This window comes from Chamaea fasciata, unplaced genomic scaffold, assembly GCF_029207755.1.
Source record: "Chamaea fasciata isolate MVZ Bird 193981 ecotype frontalis unplaced genomic scaffold, bChaFas1.0.hap1 SCAF_9, whole genome shotgun sequence".
NCBI lineage: Eukaryota > Metazoa > Chordata > Aves > Passeriformes > Sylviidae > Chamaea > Chamaea fasciata.
The window spans coordinates 4,216,338-4,238,581 of record NW_027094094.1 but is presented as its reverse complement, the minus strand read 5'-3'; the positions used below and the strand labels follow the sequence as shown (position 1 = coordinate 4,238,581).

General features: G+C 42.4%; 1 protein-coding gene across 1 annotated transcript; it reads left to right on the top strand.

Moving 5' to 3' along the window:
- The first annotated feature begins 9,589 nt into the window (after positions 1–9,589).
- Positions 9,590–21,371, top strand: LOC136294136 (uncharacterized). The gene is made up of 15 exons (XM_066191623.1): positions 9,590–9,653; positions 10,387–10,479; positions 13,389–13,481; positions 13,805–13,882; positions 16,474–16,515; positions 16,621–16,662; positions 16,769–16,810; positions 16,916–16,957; positions 17,051–17,092; positions 17,898–17,930; positions 18,081–18,113; positions 18,230–18,292; positions 19,165–19,200; positions 19,818–19,923; positions 20,665–21,371. The coding sequence occupies exons 1-15, from the start codon at positions 9,590–9,592 to the stop codon at positions 21,020–21,022; spliced, it is 1,167 nt and encodes a 388-aa protein (XP_066047720.1). The 3' UTR covers positions 21,023–21,371.
- The last annotated feature ends 873 nt before the right edge of the window (positions 21,372–22,244 follow it).

Sequence of the window (22,244 nt, the reverse complement as noted above, 5' to 3'; positions counted from 1 at the left end):
TTAATGTCTCTGTGCTTAAAATGCAAGTGTTTTACTGTGTTGAAGTGTGGTCTGTTTGATTAAAAATTCCAAGTGATGGTCTGAGCCCCTGCTTCTGAAACACTACACAGGGAACTTCTAAATCTCTTAATACAAAATTTATCTTAATATAAATATTTAAATATCTTCCCCCTGCTGCTGACAATTCCCCCACACCAGTGGTTGGTGCTGTCACCCTCCTGGCAGTTGTTGTTTCTGTTCTTGATGGTTTTCCTGCAAGACTGGCACAAAGAAGCTGCTTTCACACGGGATAATGTCAGAGCAAAGGTCAGCATCGTTCACTGGGTGAATGCAGGGCAAACTTTACATATCAAGAGCCACCAAAATACTTCACTGATGACAGTCTCACATATGCCATTCGTGGGAAGCTGTGATATTTTTATTTACAAGAAATTCTGCTACAATGCCCTTAGAACAGCTTTGTAATCCTAACACCTCTTAAGGGATTAAGAAATAATTTCAATTTTCATGCCACAAGTTGTTTGGCACTATTATTTTATCATTTTTCTCCTCTTTAATTCTCCTCTCACATCATTCTAAAACCATTTATCTAACCTCTTAAAATTTTGTGAGCTGGAGTGAAAATGGGAATGAGGCATCAAGAAATATTTCAAGGTTTATTGAAAGGAAGGAAGATTTAATTTGGTGAGAGTGAATCATCTCTGGAAATGAAATGTAAAAATTGATCTTACCACAGCTGGATTTGTGGCTATAAAATATTCTAATTGTTTTGAGCACTGATTAATATCTTTTCCATTGAGTTTTAACTTCTCTAGATAGAATAAATCCAAATTCAAAATACACTGAGCTGTTAAAGACGTTTTGTTTGCAATCTTTAAGGCTGAAAGACACAATCTATTCTAAAGGTTTGTTATATCAATTGGTAGCTTTCCCATTATCATACATCCTAAACCAGGCAAAACCACAAATGTCATCCAAGAGGTTGAATCTCAGCCAGGAAACTTTTCAGCTCTCACCCAAATGTCAGTCAAGAGGTGAAAGACATTTCATATCTGCTTTCCAGAAGAAGGAATTTTGTTGAGTTTTTATTACTTTTGGTTGCTGATCAGAAAACCATTTAATTTTTTTCCCTTCCATGATTGTATGCTTTGTGGTTGTGAGGAGTTTGGCTTCTCAGGACTTACCCAGCCTTTCAGAATGTCTTGTGCACATTCATAAATCAGACTGAAATATGCTGGAAATGCAAACAGCCAAATGCCACATAAACATTTATCACTGGTGCATGAAAACATGAAAAGCAAGACCTGGGATTTTTTGCCTTTCATGTCCTAGTTTAAAAATACAAAGAATTAAAGCCAAAATGTAAGTTAAAATTGTTTATTTGGCCTTTTGTTTTGGTTTTTTGTTTGGTTTGTAGGGAATCAGTGTCATGCCAATCTCACAGTGAAGGCTGGTGTCTGCAAACACAAAGGTGTCAAGAACCAGGAGCACGGGAAGGACACTTCCTTTGCTCTTTTTAAATGAATTTCTGGGGGCCACTTATTTTTGTCGCCTCCTCTGCCCTCAGACAAGACACACCAACCATCACTTGGCAGCTTTTTTCCTTCAAATAACTGTCTGACTTTGGTATTAGGTTATTTCATTTCCTCCTGGTGTGTCTGTCACGACTCAACCATCTAGCCTGTGCTTGTCCACTCAGCAGTATGCGCTCAAGTGATCATCTCGGCACCAGTAATAAATATTTCATTTGCAGCACCACGAAAAAATCCCTCAGAAGTGTCAACCCAATGACTGAATTACACCACTGCACTGGTTCTGCCTGGGGAAGGTAATTTTCTTCCTAGCAGCTGGCACAGTGCCCTGTTTGCATTAAGGATGAGAATAACACTGAGAACACACTGATGGTTCTGAGCAACTCTCACACTCAGTCAAGGATTTGTCAGCTCCTCGTGCTGCTGTGCCAACGAGGAGGCTGGGGGGGTCAAGACATTTATTTTACTTTATTTTATTTTATTTTATTTTATTTTATTTTATTTTATTTTATTTTATTTTATTTTATTTTATTTTATTTTATTTTATTTTATTTTATTTTTCCCCAGTTCCCATCCCACTGGGAGGGGGGAATGAACAAACAGCTGAAAGTGCTCAGAACTCTGACAAAACTTCACATCCCTGAGAAACTCTCCCAAAGGTTTCTTTAATGGGAAGAGAAGGGATCAAAAGCAATTTGATCTAGAATACATATATATATTTAGTAAATAATTGCATTGTATCTATGGGTTCCTGACTTTATGCTGTTCCCAGTGCTACCAAGTCACCTACTTGGCCAGAACTGGGGTTGAAGCAAAGCTCAGAAACAAAATCCTTGTTTGCTTGTTTGTATGCTGGATTTCCTGTCCTGTTTATCCTTCTATTCTAATTTTGGAGTATGAAGCAAATAATTCAACTCTGTAGTCCTCCTTCCCAGGAACCCTCCACAAAAATATTTATAACTGGGTATAAATAAACATTGTTTTGTTCCTACAACAAATCCTCGTGTAGATTGAGATTCCAAACAGCTAATTAGGGTTTGCAGGGAATGGGTAAGAAACACCATTTTTCTTGTTTTCTTTCCTTTCTCCCCAGTTTTCCCAGGGAATCCCACAGACATCCACTGACATCAAGCTGAATTCTGCAGCTGAGCACAACCTTCTGCTCCCAGTTCTGCCTTAGGGCTCCTTTAATACCAAGCCCCACTGCCTGCACCAAATTCCAATTACATAACTAAAGGAATATACTCTGGAGATCATTTCACTCAACTGAAAATTTTATTTTCTTAGTTAGCTCCAGCAGACTCACCAAGTCACAACCGAGCTTTTTTAACAGGATTGCACCAGAATCTCCCTATTGTATTCTTAATTTTTTTGGTTGTTTTTATCTAGAGGGCAAAAACTAAGGAGACACTAAAATTCACACAGCAGCTTGTGACTATTAGGAGATCTTCTCTCTCAGACCCATGACACAAGAGGTTTATTTTAATGAAACCTATCCTGGCTGAGGAGACTCGTCAGTGACACAGCGGAGTGAGAGTTGTTTCCATTTCCTAGAGCACTTGGAGCACCTCCTTTGTCCTGAATCACCTGGTGCTCATCCAACCAAATTTTTCCTTTTTTTTTTTTTTTTTTCTGAAATAAGTGGATTAGTCACAGGGTGTAATATAGACATTAATTGTTCTGCTGCTGTTCCAAAGAGCCTGCCAAGTCTGAACGACTGTCACTTTTCTTTCCTGCATTTTTCTCAGTTTTCAGGAACCATCGTTTCAGAGAGGTGGATTCTCCATTTCTTCCTAGTGTCTGACTGGTGATGTTGAGGTATTTCAGAAGCATCTGGCATTAGTTACCATCTTCTCTTGCTAAGCCTGGATTCAAGTAGGGCTCTATTGCATGAGACATGATGAAAATTGAGTTGTGTTCATGTGAGGGCTCTGTGCCTCCATGCAAAGATGTGTCTTTCCCAGCCTCAGCGATTCCATCACTCTGTTTGGCAAATCCAGGCCTTCTGTCCCAAATGCTGGATCTGGATATCCCCAGTTCAGGTTCAGAAATCCAAAGGTGTAGCCCCAGCTGCAGGAGGGTGGCCAGAACCTGCTGCTTCAGTTTCCCTTCGAGGTCCCGGGCTGCCCAGCGTTGGTTTGAGAGCAGCACTCTGAGCACACAGAGCAAACACTTGATCTGAGCCTTGCCAGCGTGAGAGACAAACCCTCTTTGTTCCAAAGTTCACTGGATTTCGCTGAGGAATGCATTGTTGGGGAGGACAAGAGGGCTGCTCCCTGCCAGCACCGCAAGGATTCATCCGGGCGTCACATGAGGCAAAGGCAGCAGTGTGACAGCTGGGGTGACAAAAATCAAGCTGGAAATTAACTGTTTGAAACACGGGCTAGAATCTGGGCAGTCTTGAGGGGTTCCTGGCATTGCATTTTGGAAAAAAAAAATAACATTTTGTTTATTGCAGATAAGGCAGTCCCCTGGTAATGTTTTCTCTGGTTCCTCTTGGGCTGCCACGGGATATCCAAGGGGAGGGGTTAACCACTGATCCCACAAAAGAGAAGGGCTTCAAACAATTATTAAGGTACTCAACAAATGAAGCTATTTGAAAGGAATTCCTGCAAAAAAAAATTACTAGAACATTTTAGAAGTTAAAAGTATCTCCACTCTATGAAATTACATTGGCTATTTCAGTTTCTTGCCTTCCAGCAACATTTCCTCTGTAGTATCAAACCCCATCAAATCAACTCCTTTGGTTTTACTTTGATTTGCCTTGGATTTTCATTGTAGTGACCACACTGTTTCATTTATACAACCTTGTTACTACTAACACTTTAAAAACACATATTTTCCCCTATAGTCATAAACAAACGCATTTCAAGACTGGTCGGACTTCTGTTGTAGGCCTGTGTAATAGTCCAGAAGCAAGGTGTATTCATCTGGTTCTTATTGTTTCAGCAATATCTTCAGCACCATGTGCAACACCCCATTTCCTTGCTAGATGTAGTTGTTACTGCAGTGACTCAAACTCCACCCAGAAGTGACTGTTTTTTTCATTCAGAGGATTTGGAGGAAGATGCAAACTTCTTACATCTGTGTAATTGCATTTAATATCATGCTCCGATGTTTCAGAACTGAATTTGTACAGAGCAAAACACTGGAGGTATTCAATGCTCTTACAGACATGACCCAGAACAACCTGCTCCGAGCAGCATAAACCACCTTGCATAAATCTCTGATTCTGTCTTTCCATGAAATGTTCAGGTTCCGGGAAATTATCTTTTTTCTTTCAAATAGATGTCAGTGAGGGTGGTGAATGGGTGGAACCAGTGCTAAGGGTAGGCTGAAATATTTTGCAAAAGAGCCTGGAGGAACATTTGTGGTGGTTTCTGAGATAAAAGTGATACAGCATCTGCAACCAGCAGGTTTATGGACGTGCTGCATCACCTTCAGGAGATGTGACTTCTGCTCACAGCCCAAGAAAAATTGTCATGGATGATGTGCAGTGCAGGAGAAATGAAAAACACCTGTGGGAGTGTTCTCACGAGGGGTGGCGTGGAGAGAAGTGTGGCAGTCACTGTGATGCCAGTGCCATTTGCTTCTCTACAAGGCAATACCTTTGCTTGCTCAAGAGGAGCCAGAGTGAATTTTTAATTTTATCAAATTGAAAAGTGCTCCCCTGAACTATAAAACACATTTCTCAATAGTATTATGCCTCTCTTGATACCCACGTTGTCACCAAATCTCTGTCCTATACAGTGTTTCCCTCTTTTTTTCTTTATTTTTGATCAATATTTGACATGGCAAACTTCCATCCAACAGATTCAAAATCTTTTAGAGCATTTTAAGCAGTGTCACTCAGAGTCCATCCTGTTATATCACTACCACACTTTTTTAGCCACCTCCTTTTACCAGCTCTATTTGTTCACTACTAAGGCTTGGGAGGAGCAACAAAATCAATCCTGAGGCACATTCTGCCCTCACAGAACCAACAAACTTTCACATAGAAGACTTTTCCTGAACTTAAGGTCCTAATCCCACATATCTCACCTTGACAAAGCTTTTATTGAACACCTGAGGATCATTAGTTGGAGTGAGATAACCAGGATAAACCAAATGCAAAGGTTTAGGGTCACTACCCCTTTGCAGCTTAGGGACCGAAAGCAAGAAAAATCCTCTGAAGGGTGTGTCATGACCTTCTGGCCCTTCTAGGTCCTTACCCAAATTTAACCTCGACAACCTTTTTTAATGTCTGCCTGATGGCAAAAGAAGTTCAAAGTCTTGTTCTCTGCTGATTTTTCGAGTTGTTAGCAAGGACGGTCGGCTCTTAATTAATTATCCCGTTGTTGGACACTTTGTGAAACAAAACAGGTTTTACAAAAAAGGTGAAGTGTTAGCATAGAATCATGGAATATCTTGATTTGGAAACAATGCATGATGTTTGGGTCCAGCTCCCCGCTCCTCACAGGACTACCTACAATTAAACCACCTGAGTTATAATTTTGTCCAGGCACTTCTTTGCCCTTGGTAGATTTGGTGCTGTAACCAGAGGAGCTGTTCCAGTGTCCAACCACCCTCTGGGTGAAGAACCTCTTCTAAAAATACAGTTAATTTTACAGAAACTGTAATTGCTAAAATGTATATTTTGTCTATTTCCTCCTCTGACATCTTCTATGGGAACTGAAATACCTGGCATTTTCAATTTCATATTTATCCAACCATTTCTATCTTGAAAAAAAATCCCTACCATAAAAAACTTGCTCTTTAAATTATTGCTGATTTGCACCTCATTTAGTTTCTTCAGTAGCTTATGCACAAGGAAAAATTTAAAATACAATGTATTTTGACCACAATGAAAGCAGTAATTCTGATTTACTTGAGTTTTCATGAGGCTAACCATAGATTTTTAATATTTAAGGAGATTTAATATAGGAAACTTAAATATAAATCTGATTTCCCACAGGACTGAGAAAAACATTCTTCACTGGGTCAGATTCTTAAAAGTTTCAAGTCTTAAAAAGGAAAGGTGTTGCACTAAACAGCATTTTTAATATTATCTGTTATCTGGATTTACCTCACACCAAAAAAAAAACTGCCTGAGAGGATTTTTACACTTCCTAATGAAACTCAAAGACCCTTAAGTGATATTAAAATGAGAGGGAAAAAGAAAATGCAGTTATAAGGAAGTCATGGTGACAATATGTTGCTTTGGCTTGATTAACCTCATGTCTTAGTCACCCTTGTCTCAATGAGCTCAACCTTGATTTTGCTCTGTTAATTTAAATACTTCATTGTAAAGATATCAATAAATACCCACTATCATTTGTCTAACACAGGTAATTTATTTCATTACGACTAATTTCATCACCACTATTCAGCTGGGAATAAATCACTTTAACTTTGGCAGCCTACAGAGTCTTCTTCTCTGACTGGGAGTGAGTTACACTGCACACTTCATGTGTCCCACTGCACTGATTTTACCACCAAAATTTAAATTAAATTTAAAGGCAACAGCAGTGACAGCTGAGTCCCTGGCACCCCAAGGGCACTCCCGTGATTGTGATGACGAATGTTCAAAGGGCACTGGTGGCATTCTGTGTCACCCTGCCCATGCTGCTGAGGTCAAAGGGATTTGCTGGAAGCTGAGAAAAGCTTTCCATTAAGACCATTGTCCACACTAAAGTGAAAGGCAGAAAAAGTTGCAGGAATGCAGCACAGCCCAAGACAAGCAAGGTGTGTTGACACAAAGCCTTAGCTGGGTGACAAATGAAATGACCTCTCCTGCCCTGTGTGGGGCCAAGGTCACTGACAGCCCTCGACTTTGGCACAGCCTTCACCTCTGACAAAGATTTTTCCTCACTTCCAGGGGCTTCCAGAGGCTGGATGGGACATCCTTATCCCAAGGGAATTCTCCTCTGGGACTGGGAAGCTGGACCCAGCACTCAATACTCAGTTTTGTCCAAAGACAGTGGCTTTATACATAAACTTTTCACCTTAAAATAAATCCACCAGAAATTCAGGCAATCGCTGTGCAGGTTATGTTATTGAGGATGTGATTTACTTCAGCTGGGATTTGCCTTTTCTCTAATCATTCCTCAAAAAACACCTTTCACTTCAGAACTTATTGGACTTTGTTCCACTTTTTTAGTGGAAAGGCTGTCAGAGAGAAAACATGGCCTGTTCCAGTGAGGCCAGCAGAAGCAGGGCAGTGACCATCCCCTGTGCTAGCCCTGCTGAGGCACCTCAGACCTTGGGATCAGCTTTGGGTGCCCAGGTTAACAAAGACATTGAAGGGCTGGAGTGTGTTCAGGGAAGGGAACTGAGCTGGAGAAGGGGCTGGTACAGAATTGAGTCTGGCACTGGGAACTTCTCCGCTGTGGCAAGACACTGGACAGGGCCTGTCCCAGTTTGCTGGGAATGCAACGGGTTCAGCAAAAACCAGGGTTTACCACATCAGAAAACTCTTCAGGAGTGCAGTATGATGTTGAAAGAGATAACAAATGCATTGCTACAGCATGGGAAAACGTTGTGAGTTCACACACCATCAGTGTTTTGTCTTTTTCCCCAGGGAATGAGAAATACAAAGAAATACACATGCAGGAGAAAGGCAGTCAGCCCTAGTTTATTCCTCCAAAAGCACTTTAGTGGAATTCTTTACAAATATAAGTACTTTTAAAGGGATTTGCTCGGGTGGAGCGTCTCTACGGGTGCCACAGCAACTCGGAGGTGTCGGAGCATCTTTTCCCATTCCCGTGCTCCCTTCCCGAGGACGGGGCCCCGCTGCCCTCCAGCGGCAGCAGCCACCGGAACAGCTCCGCATTTTCCCTCTGCTTTTAGTCCCTTTTAGGCCCGGATACTTATAGAAATCAAAACTCTAAATAAAGCTATTTCCAGATCTGCCAGTGCAGCAAAACTTCACTCTGTGAAGAAAGATTAAAACTGAACCTCCAGCCCAAAGCTATGTCACCACAAACCCTGTTTGTTTCCTAGCAGCAGATTTTGATTGATTCCTTTAAGAAGATGTTCTGGGGAACAGGTTTGCTCTTCTTCCAAGACCACAAAGGTCAGCCCTGCTGTCATCACTGCTGGTTCTTGGCACACAGGATTTCCCCTCTGCATGACTTCCTTGGGACCTGTTTCGTAAAGGAGACTGAGGAATGATGAAAAAGAATATCTTGATTTCCTCTTACTAACAAAAGGGTTTTGCATCCAGCCATGTTCCTTCCATGTCACCTTCTATCCCTATATCAGGGCTCCAAATAGGGCTGCACTGCGCCAGGAAAATAAGAAAAGCATTCCTGAAAAGAAAGAATTTATGTTCGTTTTTAGTTCAGCTAAGAAAATTCAGCTTTGTTTTTTTACTCTCTGTGGCTGAGTCCCTTCTCCCTGACAGGACAAAACGAGGTAGAGCTGGAAGCATCCTTTAGGACATCAGAGGCCAGGGTGGTGTTGACACCATCACCTCATGCCAGGGAGAAGACTGGAAACTCTTTTTTTGCTCTGAGGGCTGCAAGTCAGATCTGAAACATGCTGGAGGGATCTTCTCCCAGGTTAAGGAGAGGTCAGGAACATAAGAAAACCTGCTTCTTCTAGGAGTAATTTTGGGAAACAAGGAGAATTTCTTTGAGGTTTGCCTGGCACTTTTAGGATGCTAATCTTTTGGCACAACCCTCACATCAGTTTAATCTGGTTAATATGGTTGTAAATTGGAAACTGTCTTAATGGGTGGCATGAGAATCCTTACCAAACAGCCTAATCTCCAGAAGTAAATCCCTCCTTCCTGGAACAGCCACACCATCGACACAGGGCCACAAAGGTGCTTGGGGAGTGTTTGGGAAGATCTTGGTGGCCAGTCTGGAACAGCTCCCTGAGCTGGATCCCCTCATCCGGATGTCTGGATGTACCCTGTGAAAGGAAAATCCTCACTAAATCACTTCCTTGGCATCGATCTGGAAGTTCAGGGAGAGGGATCAGGTTGCACAGTACCTGCCTTTGATGCAGACCAGGACCCATTTGCTATAAATTCTGCAGCTGTTCTGGGCTAGGACAGACCACTCCCAACAACCATGGACCTTCATGTGCGTCTCACCTGGCTGCTCCTGCTGAGCTCCACTCTCCTGTCTGAACCAGGTACTGCCTTGAAAATTTTCTCATGCTTGCAGGGAAATGTTACAGAATTATTTGCTAGTACAGGTTGGCTTGCTGGGAAGTGGTGGCAGAGATTCTCCTCGAATATTGCTGATGAGTTTTGTACCGTAGAATGGATGGTTTGTCTTCTACTTCAAAGATTCAGTTCAAATCCATAGTTTGTATTTCAAAATATATGTATTTCAAAATACATAACTCAATATATATTATACATGTAATATTAAATTATGATACTATATTTCAAAGTATAACCTCTATTATACAGTTACAGTTATTCTATAACTTATATTCTTCAGTTACAGACTGAAGAAGGGTGAAGAATATTCCTTCGTTTCTTTTCCGTGAGGGAAATAGCTTGTGGAGGTTGTTTTCTGAATGTTCTTCTTCTAGTATTCTAGTTTTAATTAAAATTATTCTATACTGTACATTTCAAAATGTAGAGAAAGAGGGGGAAAGAAACACAGAGCAGTCTGTCAGACCCAGGTGGAAATATGCTCTGCATGACATGCTCCTTCAAACTTAAAATCTTGCTATTGAATGAGATCATTTGAGCTTTATCTATCATCATAGGAACCATGAAAAAAGTTTTGCCAATCCCTTACAAAAAGAGGTGGTTTCACAGAGTGTAGATTAAGAGCTGCCTGCATAGAATGATTTACAAAACAAGAGTATGATGTATTACTTCAGGGCTAATACGTTTCCTTCTCTGCCACAGCAAGTGGAGCCTGGTGGAACCGGCCCGATGGAGACCCAAACTCAATATGGAACAAATTTTCCGACTGGATTAAAGAAAAATTCCAGCAGAAAGGTAGGAGACCTGCTCCTGAGTGTGAGCACACCTGGCAGATGTGCAGAGACCCCTGAGCCAGCCCTGGGTGAGCTGTGCCTCAGCAGCACAGCCAGCCACACCCCACCAGCACAGAGCAGGCCCTGCACACAGCAGAGCCACGGGGGTTCAAATTTTAGACATCAGAAGTTTAGCTATAAACAAACAAATTGAGATTTACCTGTCAACTTTTGCTTTAGCTCCACCACAGCTGAGACTGGAATCTGGAGGGGACCGATGCGCCGGGAGGGTTGAAGTTTTTCATGATGGAAATTGGGGCACAGTCTGTGATGATTATTTCAATATGAGGAGCGCCAACGTTGTGTGCAGACAACTTAACTGTGGCCAAGCTCTCTCTGTCCTGGGACTGTCTTACTATGGCCCCAGTGGGAAAGTAATCCATTTGGATGATGTGCAGTGTAGAGGAACTGAATCCCACCTTTGGGACTGCCGGCACGCCGGCTGGGGCAAGCACAACTGTGGACTCAATGAGGATGTTGGTGTCATCTGCTCAGGTAAAAATTAAAATAAAAAACAAGGAAAAATGTGCTATCCTGTTTGCCATAAATGCAGAAAACATCAGGGTAGAGCTTGGAAATCAGGCCAGGGCTGAAAAGTGGAGGTGGGGGGTGCTTCTTCTGTTTAAATGTGAGTGATTGAGGAGCAAAAGGATGTCTCGCACAAAATAACGAGATTGGACAGCAAGCCCTGAGTAAGAAAATAGTGAAAAACAGGTTGTTCAGGAGCACTTTAGTCAACATCTGATTACAGCCAACCCCCAAAATGAGAAAGACAAAGAGTAAGGAGAAGATAGAGGCCCATCCAGTCGTGAACCAGGCATGTGTGAGGGGAAACAAGAATGATTCTCATCATAAATCTACAATATAAATAACTGCCCAATGAAGTAATTTTTTCCTTTTTTTTTTTTGCTGTTCACAGATGCATTGCATTCCACAGTTGCACCAACAGGTAAGGCTGAGCTTTTGGGACAAGAGTCCCAAAATTAGCTTTTTGCAGTCTCCCCAGTGCTCAGTCTAATTTTTCACTCAGAAAAATCATGTGATTACAGCCCCTTGGCAGACAGTTTGCTACAAAGGCACATGCTCTGAATTACAACTTATTGCTCCAAATTACTATTTATTCATCCACTGCAACATAATTTCTTTATATTTTCATTATTTCTTTGCATTGCTAATACAAACTGTATTTGCCAATTAACAATTAATGAAAACATGAGGCAAGTCTTTACACTCCAGGTCTAACTTTCTGATTCCATTTTTTTTTTTTCTGAAATAATCACAACACCCTGGAAATCTTAAAGTACAGACTCTACCAATGTTTCTTGGGATTTCTAGGTGTTAATTATGCTCTTCATAATACACAGTCACAGAAGAGCAGGTGATAAAATGCAGTTTTCTACCATATAGAATCATAGAATCATAAGTATGTATTTTATTATTTGTACCACAGAAACTAAAAGCTGGTTCCCAAAGCCATTTATTCTTAAGGTTTTAACACAGTGGCAACTGTGACAATTACCACAGAAGCCCCGATTTCTGCTGGCAAAGGCAAGGTTAAAAAAACCCTGCAAATGTCACGTGTGGAAATTTTGAGCAGCTGATGTGATTTGTTTAAAGCAGGCAGGAGGAACACAAATCTCTCAGGTTCAATGACTACTGGAAGATGTTGTTCTGAGCCACATGACCAAAAGCTGAAGTGCAGGGATCTGCCTTTCTTTCCCACGAAACCCAAAGCGTGAATGATGTCACAGATCCTTGCAATGTCTCTGCAGGTTCCTCCCCTGCTCCCAGCTCAGCCCCAGCTCAGACTGAGACATCACCTGCTCCAGGGACAGTGACAACCCTCAAGGAAGGTGAGGCACACTTGGGGGCTGGAAATCACTCCCAAGGCACAAGACACATCTCATGCTTTTATCTCCCTTACAATGGCTCCTTTGCACATCTCCAAATGACTGTTGCACCTCCAGCAGTGAAACAATGCAGTTAGGAACACAAAAACCGACTGCCTTTGTTAATAAATATTAAGTGAGGTGAAAGTAATCTTTTAGTAATCAAAAATAAAAGGCCGTGCAATGACTCACTATCCCACAAAGCCCAAATTTATTTACATTTATCAAGATTTTCATGCACGTGTTCACTCCTTATTGCTGCCAAACTCTCTCTGCTTTGTATTTCCTCAACCGGCTCCAGATGTGTCTTCTGCACCCACTACTGTCGCAGACAAAATTATCACATCAGCTCCTAAAATCCCAACCACAGCTGGTGAAGATAAGAACAGTCATTTTACATGGGCCTTTTTTTTTAAAAAAACCCACTCTGTTCATTGGGGGTTTCCAGCTAAATTAAGATGTGACCATGGAAATCTGTAAATATTCATATCAAAGGATGTAGCTGCCCTTAGTTCCTCTTTTGTGAAGGAACAATCCCCTGCCAACATCTTCACTTGAAAAATATCAGGGATACATACACTTACTGATGAATACCTCAGAGTTGGAGCTATAAAGAATGCACTTAGAAATTTGCAAAGAAAAACTGTCCAGATCGTTGTAATTCTGTGTGTCCAAAATTCATAAAAGCTCTGGAAATATTAAGGACCACAGACAGGCATTTGCACTCATTTCCCTCAGCTGGGGGTTGAGCCTCTCCGGTTGTTCAGCAGACTGATAATCATGGGGTGGTTTGGGTTGGAAGGGACCCTAAAGGTCACTTGGATCCAACCCTCTCCCATGGGTAGGGACACCACCCATTAGATCAGTTTTTTTTAATTAAAGCTAGGACCTAAATCAAGCCACAAGCTTTTGAAATCACTCTTAAGCTTTTAATTGCTGCTTGCAGCCATTAATTATCATTAATCATTTCTCACCCTTTCAGCCTCCCTTAACACAACTGCCTCCATCCCTTCCACCACCACCACCACCACCGAGGAGAGCAGGACATCAGAAAACTCAACTGCACCACAGACAGGTAAGGGGCATTTGCACAACATGCAGCATGTCAGAAAAAATGTGGTTAGGAGGGGACTTCAGTGGAGAAGCCAAAATATGCTGCAAAATCAGCACCTCTCAGTGCAGCTCCTGTTTGTGGATTTGGCCACCCTGCCACTAACCTGCTGCCACCAGCCAGATGGGAGCTGTGAGTGGAGCTGGATGGGACACATTTTGAATCCACACCAGGGAATCTGGAGGCATTTAAATTCATCAAGAGCTGATTTCAGCCTTCCCTTAGTGCTCTTTCCTTCATGTTTTCACGTTTCTTCCTTTTTCTCACTGCCTCTGAAAAAACTTCAGCATCAAACTTGTCACCTGCTGCACTTGTAAGAGATGTGACAACCCCAGCTGGCAAAGTCCTTTCCACACTGGCTCAAGGTAAGATACAGACACAATGCCCATAAAATCTAATAATAGTACTTGAGTTTGTTCCAAATAGATTGCATTGATAGGATTAAAGTAAATTAATGAACCTTAAGATCAGTCAACTGCTAGCTCATTGTCTCAGTGAAGAAAAGTTCAGCTTGTATTCCATATTGACAAAATATAACCTCACCTGAGTATTTTGACTCAAGTGGCCAGATTTTAGAGGCTACAATCCAAGTCTCTTTTCCTTCAAGGACATAAATCAAAAGCATATCAGCAATCATCAGCTCCCTTTTCCATCACGGACTGATGTTCTTCTCCAGTCATGTATTTTCTCAACTCTTTCACAGTCCCTTCAAAACCCTCCTTTGCATCCACTTCAATGAATGAGGAGCCTGAGGCAGGACCTGCACCAGGAATCCTAAGCACAGCTTACATAGGCAAAGTCTGAGTTGCAAAATCAGTTTGGAGCCTAAGGGACAGCCAGACTGTACGGAAAATTTACGCAAAGAAGTTTTAATAGGGAGGGCTATAAACATATTGCTTCAGTCTCCAGTAGCTAAGAAACTTAAAAATCCAACTCCTATATATTTATTTATTGTGGAGCTATGTGCTGATAAAAACTTCACCGTTTTCTAGCAACATGACAAATGCAAACGGGTCAATCAAAATTTAATTCTGGTTCCTGTTCATGTTGGGTAGTATTGCTCATTTCTCCTCCTGGGTTTTTTCCCTCAAAGTTTCAACAGACTATTCTGTCACAGAAAGAGACAATTTGAGCACTTCGGCCCCAACCACAGGCAGCATTGAGCCCTCAACAACTCCAGCACCACTGTCTACAGTGAGGGAAGGTGCAACCTTTTAATGAATGAGCTGCTTTAATGAATTTATGAAATATGTTTTAGGTATTAAAAAAAAAAAAAAAAGTTCAAACCAGAATTTCACCAGAGTGAAGAAATATCAGTCACTCTTTTTCTGCCTTTTTCCTGACAGTCATTTCACTTTCAAAAGGATAGAAACAAACATTTTCCTTCTTAGAAGACTCTTTTACAGAGCTTTGATCAGATTTTACTGCTTGCCTTCCTTGTTCAGACAATTTCATCTTACTTACAGACACTGTGTGTAACAGGGATGCTGTCCAAAGGCTAAAGGGAAAAAATACTCCTTTCCAGTGCTACTAACTTCATTACTTAAATTTGGACATAATGGAGGTAAACTGTGTCAAAGTCTCAGGAAAATTCAGCGCTCGCTGATTCCTTTGATTATATCCTACACCGATCAAAGAATTTTCTTTGAAGAGATACAGATATTGATTATTTTCTTTTATTGATTTGCTGAAAGTGTAAAGTGGCTGTTCAGCTGTCTGCAGGCACCCCACATGAAGACAATAAAGATTCTTGAGACTACTACTTTATTTGCTGAAAAAGTCCCTCTAAAAATTTCCGATTGCTGATCATACTTCAGATTATTGAAACAATTAATTCATTTAGAAACTTTTATGGGAAAGGTGCCTCCCTCCCATAAAGCCACTTTTAATATCAGCTGAATAACAACATATTCATTTCTGCCTGCAATTCAAGGCCTGGATCTGAAAAGAGAATTTTTAATCTGCCTCTTTCTCACTATGCCCACCTGGATTTAGCCACCTAATGCAACCTTAAAATAGCCCTAAACTTCCTATTTAACACCTTTCACCATCCCTGATGAATACTCAGCACCTGGATGAACAGCTTAATTAGCATTTCTCTCAATTATTTCTTATTTAGCAGTCTTGTTCAGAACAAGATCTTGGGGAACTGAGTTGCTGCTGACAGTTCTTCAGCAGAAGTCAATGCTTGGCATGGTGCTGGGGTGGAAGGAGCTTTGATCAGGGCCAGCAAAAAGGAATTAAGGACAAAGAGTCCCAGGAAACACAGCCCTCATCTGGGTAGGATGTGCATTAGTTGGTCACAAACTGCTGCCAGGTGACAGCAAAAGATCCCGAAATGAAAACCTGGTCACTCTGCAGTTTATGGTGGCCACAAACCACCAGGGACTCAAATTATGTCGTTGGCGGCGTCTCCGATTCCTCTCTCTGAAAGAAAAAGACACTCCAGGCCCATGAAACTAATTTGGGACTTCAGATCTCTGAAAGCCTTTCCCTGTGGAAGGGAGATCAATGTGTGGAGTGTTCTGTAAGTACCTAGCTCTCAGGAACGAGCCTGGGCTGAGGAAATAGCCCTGCCACTGCTCTGGGGAAACGGGGCTGTGCCAACCATCTGTTATGTGACAGGGTCAGCAAAGGCAGGGAGAGAGGCTGAACCAGGCAGGATTTAAAGGATGGGAAAAAAAAAACCCCCAGCCATATCCCTTAAATTGCAAGGTATCCCACAAAAATTAGGCTCTATCACTATTACATCTCAGCCCTGGTTTCCTATAAGGAAATGCTGTAGGTCCCAGAGGAAAAGTATATAGTTAAAATGCAGACAATATTTAATTTCACGTTTTTGTCCTGTAGTAAGTAATACAGCATTACTCTGGCTTACATGCTATGGGTCTTGGTGGAACAAAAATATGCATTTAAAATGCACACAATATTTAATTTCATCTTTTCTCTCTCACAGCAACAGCCTCTCCTGCTGCTGAACCTGCAGCTGTAACCACTCGTAAGTAAAATAGCATTACTGTGGCGTACACACTATCCGTCTTGGTGGAACAAAAATACATTTAACATCCACATAAAATTTATTTTCACCTTTTCTCTCTCACAGCAACAGCCTCTCCTGCTGCTGAGCCTGCAGATTTAGCCGCTTGTAAGTAAAACAGCATTACTGGGGCATACGTGCTATCCGTCTTGGGGAAGAGAAATAAACATTTAACATACACTTAATATTTAATTTCACTTTTTCTCTCTCACAGCAACAGCCTCTCCTGCTGCTGAGCCTGCAGATGTAACCGCTTGTAAGTAAAATAGCATTACTGGGGCATACATGCTATCAGTTTTGGGGAAAAATACATACATTTAACACGCACATAAAATTTAATTTCACCTTTTCTCTCTCACAGCAGCAGCCTCTCCTACTACTGCACCAGCAAACATTACCACCAGTAAGTAATACAGTGTTGCTTTGGGTTACATGCTACAGGTTTCAGAGCAAAAATGTATACTGAATATGTAATTTCACCTTTTCTTTCTCACAGCAACAGTCCCTTCTGGTACTGCACCAGCAGACATTACCCCTGGTAAGTAATAAAGAGTAAATATGGCCTACATGCTACGGGTGTCAGGGGAAAAAAAAATACATTTCATATGGAAACAATATTTAAATTCCTATTTTCTTTCTCACAGCAGCAGCATCCACTGCTGCACCAGCAGACACGACCGCTCACAAGTAATAAAGTGTTGCTCTGGGTTACATGTTCAGTTGTTTACCATGCTCTGATCATGTACTGACTGCCTCCCTGTCTCCATAATAATATAATCTCAGGGATTAGAACTGGAGATAATCCCAATTGCCTTTCCTGTGGCTTCCAGAAATGATAAAGGAGTAAAAGTGAAAGGAGAAACACTGGCTCTGATGAAAGCACTCGGGAAGGGGCAGACACAGGGCAGCAATATAAACTCAGATTGGCACCTGATTATCCCATTCCCAGAATTTCAGCCTTCCTGCTCTTCCCTGAGCTGCCTCCTACTCACTGCACACACTGGGATGTATTTGCCATGGGAGGGGACAGGTTCGGTGCCCACCAAGGCATCTCCAGCCCTCAGCAGCACAGGGCACTGCATGTTAGAAACTTGATCCCAGCAACCCCAGCCCCAAAGTGGTGTTTAGCAAACAGCTCCAGGCACCCAGAGCTGCCACATGCCAGCACAGGGATGTGTTTTCCTCCCACTGAGGCTGTTCCCACTCCGGAACTTTGCCCTGGGCAGCGGCACTGTTGTCCAGCCCTCAAGTGAGACCTGCAAGTTTGGGTGACTCTCAGCTGCTCAGCACTGGGAGAAGAGTTTTTAACGTGCAGTTTTGTTTTTTCTCCTGCCTCTGAGCAGCCCCTGCAGAAGGCACAACACCTGGAGCAGCAGGTGTGTATGACTGTGGTATATCGGTCAGGATTTCAGGATCAAGCGTCAGCTTGAGTAAAATCCTGCTCCACTCCCCCCTGACACCCCTGGCTTTGCCCACACAATAATGGAACAGACACTGAAGTGTGGTTCTGTTTTTTTCCTTGACAGTCACGACCAAGCCCACAGCAGCTGAAAACCCAGGTATTTATTTCTGGTCATTTCTTCAGCTGCAGTGAACAGCATACTACACTTCGCATGAGTCATCCGTGTATTTAGAACATGAACAATATTTAACTTCATATTTTCTCTTCTCACAGCGACAAGCTCACCCACTCCATCAGTCCCTCCAACTCCTGGAGTAACAACAGCCATTGCCACTAGTAAGTGATGCAGATTTACCCTGGTTTATACCCTTAATTCTCGACCAAAGCTGGGATGCGATGACGTGCTGGCAAGGCTCCCTGTCTCCACTGCATGCATCATCTCATGAAATTAATATTGAACTTGGGGGATAATTTTTTTTTGGCTTTCATGCAGATTGAGGGATCTGAATTGTTGGTATTGATAAGGGAGGAATACCTGCTCTGCTGGAAGTTCTAAGGAACTGGAATTCACTGGGGCAGACACACTACACCAATAAAAATTCAGATTTCCTCTAGATCACCTCACTCCTACACAGTCAGCCCCCCTGCACTTTCAAAGTCTCATCCCCACTGGAAGTCGAGTCAGCGGGAATCCTTTTGACATATTCAGTGGTATTTGCTTTGAACCTTGGTTTTCCACAGTGGGCTTTATCTTTTCAAAAACTGAATTGCAAATTCTGCTCACTAATTGATAACCTTCTGCCTCAGTTGCTTAGAGAGCAGACTAAGGGGTTTTCTTTAGAATCTGGCCTTATCAGCTACACTTCGATAAAAGGCACTTGGCTGCTTTGGTAAAACATACAAGAAACTGAACTTCAGGTGCAAAGCAGACATTTGAGCATGGGATTATCGCCCCACACAGAGGGATAAACAGAATTAAATCTTGCTTTCATTAATGCCAGTAATATGTCACTTGTAGTACTCAAGCCCCCACACTTTCTTTAGTATGAAACCTTTGTCAATGACAATTCTATTCCTCAGAACTGTTGCTAATTATATTTCTTAGTCCTAATGTGTTCTCCTCATCACAATGTTTATTAACTGATGGCATAAGAGCACATATTTTCCTCAGTCAGCTCACTTTTTAACCTTTTTTTTTGCATTAAAAGCCCATCCAAAGACCAACGCAGCAACTAAGGGGCCAGGTAAGGCATTTGATTCTTTTCTCTTTTGAATGACTTCTCTCCCTAAGGGCAGGATACTCTGGGTAAGAGATGTGAGCTGGGAAGGGCTGGCAGTGCATTGGCAGAGGGGATCTGAGTGCAGGGGAAGGGAGAGAGGCTGGATGTAGGCAGAGAGGTTGGGAATGCCGGGCTCAGCCAGGGATCATACCCTGCTTATACAAGGCTGGCAGCAGAACCAACCTTGGTGAGTGCCAAGGCGATGAGCTGGCCTAAGTCTGCATCATTTATGGTTAAAATATGCTTGAAATGTTGTCCCATAGCCTGCCAGCTGCTGCCCACCCAGTGCCCTGTGCTCTGGAGGGCTCACAGGCAGAGACATCTCATGATCCTGGCAAATTCACCCTCTTCCAGGAGAGAACAACACCCAGGAGTTACCTCGGGGTTAGTTGGTAGTTGTAGGAGGGAGAAATGACCTTTTAATGGAACATCAACAAAGAGAGAGAAATCCACTTTCTTTCTACTCAGCTGCTATTCCAGGCCCGTGTTTAAATTTGCAAAGCAGGCCAGACTTTAATACGTGCTGCATTTTGCTCTGTGTTTACCTCCGGTTTATCAACATTCAATTCTTCCCTCGGCAGCAGACCCAAATCCCCTGCCTGACTCCGTCAGGAGGATGCTGCTGGCATACCTGAACATCGTGTGCCAGCCAAGGAGACCCGGGATGCCAGAAATAACGCTGGAAGGGTAAATATTTACTCATGGATGTGAGATGCCCCAGCCAGACTGGGATACTCCAAACATGTTTTCACACCATTTTCTTACACCCTTCAAATGCTCAGGTACAACTTGGTTTGACTACTCAGTCACATCCATACTACCAATTACTAATCACACTAAAATTTTGCAAAACACCGTTTCTGCAGCATTCTAGGTGCATGTCTGTTGGTTCAGATGTCCCTGGAGCCATTCCTGCTGGAGTCACTGATTTATGGCACCAGACGATGTGGGAGGGTTTCAAAGACATGTCAGAGGGGCTGTGATTCTGCTTTTATTTTGGCTGTCCAGGGGAATCCTTCATGGACAGCTCTAAGCTTCCAAAAAGCAAAATCCTTCTTTCAAGGGCTGAGCTGTCCTTTAGATAGTTTTAATTAAGCATGAACCCTAGTAAAGCGTGCAGTAAAATCCCACTACCTCATCACTGTACAGCTGATAATGTGATTTAATACATATTACCAAAATTCCACTAGGTGCCTTTACACGGGTGATATTTGAATGTGTTGTGACGCACATTACACCAACAGACACTCAAATTCCATGTGGTGGCATCCCATGTGGGGCTCAGTGCTGTGAGTTGTTATTAACAACACAGCTGGACACTTTTGGAAGAAAGTTTGTTGCAACTGAGGAAATTAAGTGAGCATGCTACAATCATTACATGATAATTTATGTGTGGAGTTGGTTTTTTTTTTGTTTTTCCTTTTCCAGGTGTGTAAAGGATCCAACCTGTGGGCAGGACTCTCCATCAGGCCAGAGGCTTGTCCGGTTCCCTTACAGAGCTGCTGGACAGCCCAGAGCTTGCGTACAGTGCAAAGTGTCAGGGTGCCAGCCACGATCTCCTGCTCCCCGACCCTACCCAGGGAACAGGTTCCCTCCTGTTCCTTTCCAACCCTACCCAGGGAACAGGGTCCCACTTCCCCGACCTTACTCAGGAAACAGGTTCCCTCCTGTTCCTCCCCAGCGCTTCCCAGGAAACAGACTCCCTCCTCCCGGACGCTTCCCAAGCTCTAGAAGAGCCAAGAGAAGCACAAATGACAAGGTCGTTGTTGTCATTGTCCCGCAGTAATGATGCTTCTGACCATGGCATTATGTTGACCACCTCTAGACCTGTTCCGTGTGTTCCAAGATCTGCTGCTGATTTCCAAAACTATGCTAGTGGGTGTAAATCTAAAGGTATTTAATCTTAACTGGACTTGGCTTCCTTAACTTCTCATCTTTTGGGTCTGTACAGAGGATCTGTAAAAGCCTAAACTTCAGTAAATACTCTCAGTGACAAAAAATAATTGGATCAACTGCCTGTTTTTTTCTCATCAAGACTTTGTTTCCCCCTCAATGTTCCTTCAGTTTTAATCATGGTCAGTTCTTACAAAACTCCACCACACTCATAAACCTGCGCTCTGCTTCTCCCAGGTAACGATTTAAAGGGCATTTGGTTCTGCTGGACACAGCATTGATTGGCAGGGATCCACATGCCAGCTCACACATTCACTGCAGATTCACAGCCAGCCGCAAAAGGGATGTTAACATTTGAAAATTCCTTGCAAGTACGTGTGTGGGTTTAAGAAACAAAAGGCTACACAGAGTAAATGCAAATGTAGCCTTTCCAGAAACCAAAGGGAATTCAAATGCTGTGCAACATCTTTAAACGTGTATTCAATGCCTCTATACTCAAAGGCAGTGTAAGTACGTTTCAGGATGAAGAGATAGTTGCATTCAAAATCCTTAAAGTGAGCTAAAAAGGAGGCATAGGTCTGAGATTAGAAATACAGTTTCATTACAAATGCATTATATATCAGTTTGCTTATAAAAGAAAATGGTTTTGTCTGTAAAGTGGTTGCAGTGCAATCTTCTTTTAATCTGTGACAAACGCAAACCTGGCCCTGCTCATCCCTGGGTGTTTCAGCAATACGTTTCATGACAACTCTTTAACAATAGTTGGACTTTACAACCTGAGGAATCCTCAGCAAGGACAGGGAATGGTTTGCCCAGTGTAACCAAAAGGGAGAGATGTCAAAGTGCAGGTGGGAGAGCCCAAGCTCCTGCTGAGCAGTGCTAAGAGAAAACTGCAAAAGCGTCTCTCAAGAGAGTCTGTCAATCCCCTCCACAACATTCCTGCTCATGTGTGCACCCCCAAACAGCCTCTCAATGAAACCTGCTGGAAAATGTGCTTTGAACCCCAAGAGCTGACAAAAGCAATTTAAACTTACTCCACACAGTGTCTGTTTAAAAAATGGGCCCACCCCATTACTTTCTCATTCGTATCTGTTAAAAAGAAGCAGTGACTGACA

Bases quoted from the DNA above. Each gene is read 5' to 3' on its own strand.
- LOC136294136 (XM_066191623.1), top strand. From the start codon at position 9,590: ATGGACCTTCATGTGCGTCTCACCTGGCTGCTCCTGCTGAGCTCCACT. The intron at 13,482-13,804 runs GTAAGGGGCATT...AAAAAACTTCAG, and splicing joins CTCAACTGCACCACAGACAG to CATCAAACTTGTCACCTGCT. The intron at 19,924-20,664 runs GTAAATATTTAC...TTCCTTTTCCAG, and splicing joins CCAGAAATAACGCTGGAAGG to GTGTGTAAAGGATCCAACCT.